The 10,609-nt window shown below is 42.0% G+C and overlaps 1 protein-coding gene across 3 annotated transcripts in view; it reads right to left on the bottom strand.

The window, feature by feature from the left end:
* Positions 1–251: 251 nt before the first annotated feature.
* CCDC170 (coiled-coil domain containing 170) overlaps positions 252–10,609 on the bottom strand; it is a 76,313-nt gene continuing 65,955 nt past the window's right edge. For 2 of the 3 annotated variants that reach the window (XM_070733718.1, XM_070733719.1), the window contains exons 8-11: positions 8,068–8,241; positions 6,748–6,990; positions 5,020–5,256; positions 252–1,184 (exon numbers count right to left, since the gene is read on the bottom strand). In XM_070733718.1, the coding sequence (XP_070589819.1) occupies positions 1,032–1,184; positions 5,020–5,256; positions 6,748–6,990; positions 8,068–8,241 (807 nt within the window). In that variant the 3' untranslated portion in view covers positions 252–1,031. The remainder of the gene's footprint in view (positions 1,185–5,019; positions 5,257–6,747; positions 6,991–8,067; positions 8,242–10,609) is intronic. The other variant, XM_070733721.1, reaches the window with a different exon arrangement.

Raw genomic sequence — 10,609 nt, 5'->3', positions numbered from 1 at the left:
CTATCTCTATGTCTGACTCATATTCACTAAACTCAATAGCTTCACCTCCCACCATCCCAAATCTTCTTATCTTTAAAATTGGGATCCCAAAATCTGCAATTCCCTTTTGGCCTTTAATGCATAAAGGGCCTTTCTATTTAAAACTTCATGAAAACAACATAAGCCATTTATTTATTTATTAGATTTCTATGCCGCCCCTCTCTGCAGACTCAGGGCCATCCTTGTAGGTTGAAGCAAACTGAGCAAGAGAATTTGTGTGCATGCAAACTTTATTTTTAAAAAATATCTGATTCTTATAGTATGCAAATGCTCAAAAATCAATGACAAAGAAAAACAACCATACGCTCACAATGCAGATATCTAGATTAAAATAACCTCATTGCTTTTTTTTTTTTTTAAAAGGAAATCTTAATCATTCTCTAGTTTACAAAAAGAGATAAATGGAAGCTATTTCAAAGAACCGGACTCTCTTAAAATCCTTGAGTATTGTGTAGATGTATGTTTTTTCTTAGATCACTGATTTTATAGATTTTTTTAATGCAGATAGAAATTGTATGTCCCCACTTTGGTGCCCCCTTCCTCATATTTTGGAACAATTCTCTCAATTGTTTCAATTTTTCAATCTTTTAACTTCTAGCAGTGGTTCTCAACCTGGGGGTCAGGACCCCTTTGTGGGTCAAAAGACAAATTTCCCATGGTGATAGGAACTAAAGCTTCTATTCTGAGGCCTTGAAACATATTTTTACAATCCGACCAATCAGGCGTTTACAGTAGAGGTGTCCCTCTGACCTTCCTGCCAATCAGCTGTTGGGAGAATTGGCGCTAGACTTATGGTTGGGGGTCACCACAACATGAGGAACTGTATTAAGGGATCGCGGCATTAGAAAAGCTGAGCAGCACTGTAGGCAATAGTTTAACTCCAACGAAATGTTAACTTTTGGAACATCCAACCAGATTTCCGCTGTTTTAACTATTATTTGTAGAAAGAAAGAAGGCAAATCAGTGGAGAAGCTATGAAAGTCCATCTTCTTTCACTGACACTTGAAGCAGGCACAAGGAGAGCAATGATGCTGCTGAGAATGGATCAACCCCTCGAGACGAGTTACTATTTCATAGTCAGGAAGAGCCACGGTGGCAATATTGAGACCCAGCATGCAAGAGATGACTCTTCTGAAATCTGCCAGCTGCAAGGGCAAAGGAAAGAAAATACAGTAAACTATATGGCATGCCTTCTCCCAAATCAAAATGTTGGTTTACAGCAATCTACAATCTATAGCAATCGTGATATTCCCATTATCCAAAACGATGTCAGGAGTGGCTAGCAGATGACTATGGAGCAAAAAAATAAATTATTTTGTTTCTTTCTCAAGAATTCTCTAAGTTACAGGAATTGAAGATCAGCTAGTGAAACCTTGTTTAAAGAACCCAGTATGTTTTGTAATTCAGTGACATATTTTTACCAAACTTAGGGAACCTCTGAAGATGACGCGCTACACCGTCTCTTGAGTTTCATAGCAATACACAGGTAGTTCTCAACTTACAACAGTTCATTTAGTGATTGTTCGCAGTTAAAATGGCACTTTAAAAAGTGACTTAGGATCGTTTTTCACAGTTACAACCACTGCAGCAAGCCCGTGGTCACATGATTGAAATTGAGATGTTTGGCAACTGACCCATATTTATGATGGTTGCAGTGTCCCAGGGTCATGTGATCACCATTTGCAACCTTTTGAGCAGCATGGTCAATGGGGAAGGCCAGATTAATTTAACAATCATCTTACTAACAATTGTGGTGCTTCACTTAACAGCAGTGGCAAAAAAAGTCATAAAATGAGTAAAAATTCACTTGACAACTATTTCACTTAGCAACAGAAATTTCGGGCTCAAATGTGGCCATACGTCAAGGCCGAACTATAGTTGCTGTTTGCTTATTTCTCTACCTTCCAATCAGTGTTGACTCCTAACAACTGCCTGAACTAGTCCTAGCAATCTTTTTGGCAAGATTTTGCCCTTGTTGCCTTCTTAGGGCTGAAAGACAACAATTGGTCCAAAGTCACCCAGTTGGCTTTGTGCCTAAGATGGAAGTAAAACTCATAGTTTCCAGGTTTCTAGCCCGGTGTTTTAACCACTGATTCACATATATATTTACTTCCCGGTAAATTATTGTCTCAAAATTATTGTCTTAGCCGCCCTGAGTCTACGGAGAGGGGCGGCATACAAATCCAATAAATAAAATAAATAAATAATAAATAAATAAAAATAGCTGCCCAAGAGAATAAAAATTAAAAAGAACCCTGTGTTAATATTGCTGAAATCTTTATATTATTATATTTTGTACTTCAATGTTGGTTTTCAGTTTTATATGCTAAAAATCAGCCAACGTAAATTCAACAAATCAATGTAAATGTGTTGGAACAAAGGTGAAATGCTCATGGTTTGCTCATGCCTCTCAGTTTACGGAGAGCCAGTCGGGAAGGGAGCGTGAGGTTCCATCCACCTGCCCAGATAGCGCCATTTGGATTCTTTAACCTTCACCCACAAAGCATTCTGTACATGCACAGAGGGAAAAAAAACCCCAAATAGCCGCATCTGGGTGGGTGAGCAGAGCCCCACACTCCCTTCGTGATTGGCTTTCTGATGACCGACAGGCACAAGCGAAACCAGGAGCATTTCACCCTTGTGTTGGAACCCTTCTTCATGACACTTTGTTTAAAAAACAAACAAACCTATAGAAGAACCCCCCCCCCCCAAAAAAAAGAAACACATTTTCCTTCTCCTGTGTAAAGTTGTGATACCTGGGCTTAGATCTTCAATAAAGTCAGACAGACATCAGTTAGATAAACAGATAAATGTTCAATTTAATCTACTTTATTAATGCAGGAATTAATGAAAGAAAGAAGGTTGAAAGCAATTGTTTTGTGCCACAAACATTGGAACATATTGTGATTTTTTTATAGAACAAATCAAAATAGAGGAGAAATTTTAAAGTTCTGTGTAATTTGTATTGCAGTCACAGATTTAATACTACACACCTCACTGCATGATGTGAATTAATCTTAAAATACGTTCAGACCTTTGTTTGTGGTTCAGTGTGTTTGAAAGGTCGCATGCCAAATGCTTACAATTATTGTTTGTTCTTTAGTCTTGTGCTATTAAAATAGATGACATTTGATATCACAGATTGCAATGTTTTTGTTTTTGAAAGAAAGGCAACTTTTGAAAAATAAGTTCATGAGGTATCATGAAGTAAAACTCTACCTATTAAACATTGCAGTTACATTCACACCAGGTTCATCTGTTCCATAAATGGGCATTTGTGGCTCAAAGGCCTTATTTGATCATTCTGTATTGTTCACAAAAATCATTTATCTGGGAAAAGTGTCATGAAGACACCAGTGGTGGGTTGATCCCGGTTCGGCCCGGTTCACTGAACCGGAAGCAATGGGTTTTAGAACACACTACTGGAAGACACCTATCATGGATGAAATTTCAAAAACATATTAGGCCTAAATTAGATTGTGCAAAAGTATAATAATGGCAAAGTAAAGGATTTAAGAGAAAAACTCTCTCCGTGCCCTAGGTTTGTTTTGGAGCTTTTTGTTTTGTTTAAAATAAAGACTTTTCCAATATAGTCTTGAGACCCTATAACAGAGGTGCAGAAAGATATGCAGAGGTGACATTTTGCCAAAGAACTTCTTAATAATTCATACTTGCACAAGTCTCTAAATAATAAAACATGTCTGACCCCACAGCACAAAGATGACCCAGAATAATTGAAGCTGTGACTTGGTCAATAATCAGTAATGGAAAAGGCCACCAGAGTGCAACTTTTTAATTGCTTTGTCTTAATTAAAACTCTTGAAATACGTTCAAAAATCTGTAGGTGATATTCCATTCATATCTCTTTATCGTAACGAGAGAATCCTGCTTTAGGAAAAGTCTCATGAAGCTCCCAAAATTTCGTAGCAACCATAATGGTTTCACAGTTCACTGCAAATTTCTTTAAGCTTCTGGCATGCCAATAAATCCTATGAGTTGCACTAATGCTTTGGGTAATGCAATTATTGATACTCTTTTCAAGGCAACTGTACATAGAGTTTTACTTGTTCCCCAGGTAACTGGTACTACACACTAGCGTACATGCATAGATGAGATTAAATGAGGCTCTTATTCCTTACTGCCTAGATCAGAGGTTTTTAAGCTTGGCAACTTTAAGACTTATGGACTTCAACTCGCAGAATACTCCAGCCAGCTATGCTGGGAATTGCTTCAATTCTGGGAATTGAAGTCCACATGTCTTAAAAGTTGCCAAGTTTGAGGACCTCTGGCCTAGATCTTCTTCCTTACTCTTTTCAATTGAAAGATAATTTATAAAATTGCTTCAAAACCCAAGTTGACACACTTTCTGTCAGAATTTTTATAATGCGCTCTACATGGAGCTGCCCTTAAAGACTGTTTCTTACAGGTGGTGCAGAATGCAGTGCTTCAAATGGTTATGAAAGTATATGGCACAATAACACTAACTACTATGATGTGTTTCTGAGCTGCACTGGCCCCAGTTGATTTTTGAATCCAATTCAAGATGTTAGCTATTAACCCTAAAACCTTTCATGGCATAGAACCATGTTATTTGCAGGGATTACCTGTCTACAATTATTTCTGCCTATCGCTGTCAGGGGACACTGAATCCTTTCCATCAAACAGGTCCTGCCCTATGGAACAGTTAACCCACCAAGATTCAGGTGGCCCCAATCCTGTCAGTCTTTCGTAGAGCCGGTTCTTCCCTCAAGTATCAGGTCAAGATAATGGTTGAACTTATTTTCAGATATATGATTGTGTGGTGTATGACTCACCCTGAATGCAAGGTGTTGTTTTGATTATTCTAGATAATAATCTGCATTAAGTATGGTTCTTTTTAATAGACTGTTACCTGCCCTGTGAATGGACAAATATCTAGACTGATGAATGGATAAAGGTGACAAATAACACGTCCCCCTTATTGGTAATCTTGGCACATACCTGTTTCTCTCTTTTCATGACTTCTTCAAGGGTTGATTTAAGTGCTGTTGCTTCTGTAGTCACAGACTCCAACAAGTGTTTAGCCTTTTCTTTATCTTCCTTTGCTTCGCGTTCTCTAACATGTAGCTCAGACTGGACAGAGGTTAATTGCTTCTCAGCTTTAGTCTTCATCTTTTCCAGTTTCTCTTGAGATTTGCTTAGTTCTTCTATGGTTTTGTCTTGCTCCAGTGCTTTGATCTGAACAAAAATTCCAAAGAAGAAAACATGGAAGTGGCCAGAGGGAAACATCCCATAATATGTCAAGAAGCATTTCGCTTTTCCCTGAGCCTCATCTACCCATATCAGGCTCACTTGCAGGAGGAGCATTGCACACATGTGTCAAGTACGAGCTAGCTCCTAAATGTCAGGTTCTGGAAGAAGGCACGTCGCTAATGTGGAGCAATTAGGATGGGCAGGCTAGGCATAGCCAGTAATGGTTGCAGCCGGGACGGCTGGAATTGGGGCTCCGGTAGTGGAAATGGAGATGGGCACACATCTCTGTGCCCCCGACCCATGCATGCAACGCTCTCTACATGGGGCTACCTTTGAAGAGTGTTCGGAAACTTCAAATCGTGCAGAATGCGGCCGCACGAGTAGTCATGGGTCTTCCCAGATACACCCATGTTTCTCCAACACTCCACGGACTGCATTGGCTGCCGATTGGTTTCCGGATGCAATTCAAAGTGTTGGTGATGATCTATAAAGCCCTACATAGCATCGGACCAGATTACTTATGGGACCGCCTTCTGCCGCACAAATCCCAGCTGCCGATCAGGTTCCACAGAGTTGGTCTGTTAGCTGTTAGCCGCCCCGAGTTTTTGGAGAGGGGCGGCATATAAATCCAATAAAACTTGAAACTTGAAACTTGGTCTTCTCCAGGTCCCGTCGACCAGACAATGTTGTCTGGCGGGGCGTAGGGAAACAGCCTTCTCTGTAGCGGCTCCGGTCCTCTGGAATCAGCTCCCTCCAGAGATTCGTACTGCCCTCACCCTCCTTGCCTTTCGCAAGAGCCTCAAGATCCATCTATGTCGCCAGGCATGGGGCAGCTAGATCTTGCCCCCTTTTCTCTGACCATTAAATGTTATGTGTCAATGTGATTGAGTAAATTGACTGCTTTTTAATGTAATGGGATTTTAGATTGCAGTTTTAACTATTAGATTTGCATACGTATTGTTTTCTGTACTGTATTTTGTGAGTCGCCCCGGGTCTTTGGAGAGAGGCAGCATACAAGTCTAATAAATAATAATAATAATAATAATAATAATAATAATAATAATAATAATAATGTGCAGAACAATGTGAGATTTGCCTTCTGCGCATGTGCAGCAAGAGAAATCTCACACAAGGATGCTCTTGTGCATGGGATTTTGCCAATTTTTGGTGGTTTTTTGCTTCTGTGCAAAGCAAAGAAATCGTCAAAAATAAGCGAAATCTCACACGTGGGAGCATCCTCATGCAAGATTTCGCTTGCTGCGCATGCACAGAAGCCAAATGTGGTGTGCGTTGAGTGCATGTGCACCCACTGGGTACACACGCCCCCGCAATGATCCCAGACAGCATACCAGTAGTGGCCAGTAAATGCAACCCCCTCCTGGGCATAGCTATTATGAAGTTAAGCGCAAATCCACTCACTTTCATTCATACCCCTCTAAATATGGTTTGAATCACTCTATTAGCTTTGTTACCCACCTTCAGTTCGTTCGTGTCAGCAAGTTTAACTTTCAGATCTGTGTGCGTTTCTCTCGCCAACGAAAGTTCGTTCTGCAATCTGTCTATTTTCTTTTGTAACTTTCTGAGTGTGAGGTTGGCCTCATCCCTTTCCACTGCCAGGGCTGTGCGTACTTGCTTCTCTTCTTCCAGCTGGACGATCTTCTGACGCAAAAGCTTCACATGTAATTCTTTGTTCTCAAGTTGCTCTTTCTGAGCTTTTACCTACATTTCCAGTTTAAAGAAAAAACATGTCACCTGTGATAGTGAATATTCATTTATTAATATGCTGGATTCCTCCTCCGGGGGAAATGGAGCTACAGTGATCCCTCGATTTTCGTGGGTTCAAACTTCGCGAAATGGCTATACCACGGTTTTTCAAAAAATATTAATTAAAAAATACTCCACAGTTTTTTTTCTATACCACGGTTTTTCCCACCCGATGATGTCATACGTCATCACCAAGAGTCACTTCTCTCTTTCTCTCTCTTTCCTGTCATTCTCTGCTTCAATCATTTTCTCATTTCTCTTTTTTTTCTCCCCTTTTTCTATCATTTCTCTCTCTCTCTCTACCTTCCACTCTCCCCCCTCTTACTCTCTCTCTCTCTCTCTTTCTCCCTCTCTCTCTCCCTCTCTCCTTTCTATCTCACTCTGTCTGTTGCTCTCTCTCTGTGAAAACGTCTGCCCCGCCTCTCCTGCAGCTCCCTCGCTGACAGCTGGGATGAAAGCGCTCTCAGCTAAGAGACTGCGAGGGGGGCGGGGGGGGGCATTCTCAAAGCGCTCAGAGCGGCTAGAGGCCAAATGAGGAGGCCGAGAAGCCGTAGCCGCCAGCGCTGCTGAAGGAGGTCCCGTGCCCCAAGAAAGCGGTGAGAGGGGCGGATCTGGTGTGCGGGGGGTAGCAGTGAGGGGGCCGGAAGTGTTGGGGGGGCAGGGGCGGCAGACATGCAAAACAATCTTTGCCGGCCTCCTCACTTTTGTCACTCCTTGCCCCCAACTTCAAGCCCGGCTCCTTGCGCGGCCTTGGAAAAGGGTGTGCGGGAGTAGTTTTTGGCTGTCCATAGCCCAAAATGGTGTTTTTACTTCCGCATCTCTACTTCGTGGAAATTCGACTTTCGCGGGCAGTCTGGGAATGCAACCCCCACGAAAATCGAGGGATCACTGTACTTCTTTCCCTCTCTTCACTGTGATGGGACTTGAGTAAGACATAAATGAGTACTATCCCATCCCGAGTTCAATATTATGATACTATTTTTAAAAATGAACCAAGCATTAACACCTCTGCTGTTTAGATATTTTTCCTACCTTTCTCTGCAGGTTTCGGAGCATGATCTTATTGTCAGTCAATGTGTCTCGTTCCAACTTGATCAACTGCTCTGCACGAGCCAGCACCGCATCTAACCTCATGTCAAACCCAACTTCCACTGCTATTCTATCCAGGTTCATCTTTTCAGAGAGTTGATCCAGAAACTTAAGATACTTTGGAAAGAAAATATGAGGAGAAAAGCATCCAGTTTGCTCAGAACAAAGCTTGCATTCTTAGCCTCTTACAATTGCTTTAACAGAAATAAAGATTTATTAATGCAATAAAAATGTTACATTTTTATTACTTCATGTTTTCTTGCCATGCTGCCTTTTACTGTTTAAAAGGCATATATTTTCAGACATTTGCAAATAATCTAATATGGCTCAAAGGGGCATTTAATCTAACATGTGAAAAATATTTTAATTAATTCATGCTTTCTAAAAAGACTTTTATGGGCAAGACTAAACCAACACATGTAAGTCTTTTTTATTCTTTTTAATTACAATAGGCTGGTCCCAAAAGAATTTTTTTTTCTTTCCATGCTCACTCTGTCTCATGGTTGTCCACGTCTTCAGACTTTAAAAGAGAACACCACCTAATAAAACTGGGGCAGGCAGCCCACCAGAGAATGCCAATATTTAATATGCATTAAATACAGCTTGCAACCTGTTGTGGTTAGCTCTGGACCAGCTCCTGCCCCAAGGACTGTGGATGTGGGGGAGACATCCACATGCTGCAGGCCTGTTTTGCTCCCGGTGGAATCTGATGATGAAGGCTCTCTGACCAAGAAGACATGAGTGACAGGGAGGAGGAGAGTGTGGCAGACAGCTCAGAAGGAGATCAATTATCTAGCTCCTCTTTGGATTCGGAACAAGAGTTAATGATACAGCCACGCATGCGGAGAGCGATGCATAGGCAGCAACAACTGAGAGATTATTATCAAAGAAAATGAGGCCACCTGTGGTTGGGTGGGGCTGTGGTAATTAGTGAGGCTGCTATAAAGAGCAGCCTGTGGGTCTGGCCATTGTGGAGGATTATATGATCGTTGTGTTTCGTGCCTGCTTTGCTGACTTTGACCTTTGTGCGCTGATTTTTCCCCGCTTTGAAACTAAAGCAGAGCAAAGGGTGTTTCACTTTGTGAAAGAAGAAGGACTGTGAATTGCCTCACAGCTGCAAGCTAAGTATCACAGAACTGATAAGGGACTTGTACAAATTACCAGTTTGTTTGGAGATGAGTGCTCTTTGCTATACAAAAAGAGTGCTCCGTTTCTTTGCATTTTCAGTATAAAGAACATTGTTTTGAATTGTCAAACGTGTGTGTATCTAAAATTGTATCTGTGCATTTTTGGGAGGATTCTACCAGAGAGCTCGACAGAACACAACCTATGCCATAAGATTCTAAATACATGTATCACTGTCAAGGTTCCAGGTAACATCCAAACTAATCAGAGTCCAAGTCAAAATACTCCTCAAAGTTCCGATTTATTTCCAGAGCCATCCTGGCACCTACACTGGGAAACCTAAATCTGAGTTTCCCACTCAGTTGAACGTTCACATCCCTTGTCCCCCCACCCACAAAATTGTCACGTTGCCCACTCAGATTGTGCTTCCTCCGCTTCCGCCCAGGTGGGTGGGCATAGTATGTCCTTGAAACCACTCAAAAGAATAGTGTGTGCACACGCTTTGGGGCACTATTCTGGGAGTTATTGTTGTAAGCCGCCTAGATTGGTAGATAGGTAGATAGGTAGATAGGTAGGAAGGTAGGAAGATAGGTAGGTAGGTAGGTAGGTAGACAGACAGACGAAAGGAAGGAAGGAAGGAAGGAAGGAAGGAAGGAAGGAAGGAAGGAAGAAACCCTCCCTAGGGTCCAGAGACTTCTCTGGTGCCTGGGGAGGGCAAAAGTGCTCTCCCCATCCCCCCAGAGGCTATCTGGAAGCCAAAAATGCCCTCCCATAGCCTCTGTGCGAGCCGAAAAACAGCTGGCCGCTGCACAAATGCGTGCTGGAGCTGAGCTAAGGCAACGGCTCGCGTGCCAGCAGATATGGCTATGTGTGCCACCTGTGACCCCCATGCCATAGGTTCGCCATCACTGGTATAGGGAGTATGAGTGGACATTTTGCCTAAAAATGGCCAGCACCTGTGCTTCTGTTAAGGAGCGCTCATTTTAGGCCTCTCCCTAGCCAGAATAGCAACTATTGGCTATAAAAGCTAAGCAGCTGGGACTGGAGTATTACTATAAGGAGTAGTAGCTGGAGGAACAGGAGCTGAAGGTGTAGAAGAGTGGGGAAGAGTAGAACAGAGAGCAGTTAGTATCAGCCTATGAGTACCAGCCTGTGAGCGCTTGTGTGGGTGTTGTGTAGGACCTGTGTTGTTGGGTTGGCTCTCTGGTGTTTTGGAGCCCACTGACTTGAGTCTACATAAGAGAACCCATAACAGGGAGGTTGAGGGAGAGAAAAGCCATCTCTCTTTCCTAAATATGATCTTCATTTGAGCATTTTTCTCAGAAACTGGCAAACAATGCTGGAAACCAGCAAAAATTAT

The sequence above is a fragment of the Erythrolamprus reginae genome, chromosome 1, assembly GCF_031021105.1.
Source record: "Erythrolamprus reginae isolate rEryReg1 chromosome 1, rEryReg1.hap1, whole genome shotgun sequence".
NCBI lineage: Eukaryota > Metazoa > Chordata > Lepidosauria > Squamata > Dipsadidae > Erythrolamprus > Erythrolamprus reginae.
The sequence above is the reverse complement of the archived record's forward strand: the minus strand, read 5'-3'. Positions and strand labels throughout refer to the sequence as shown.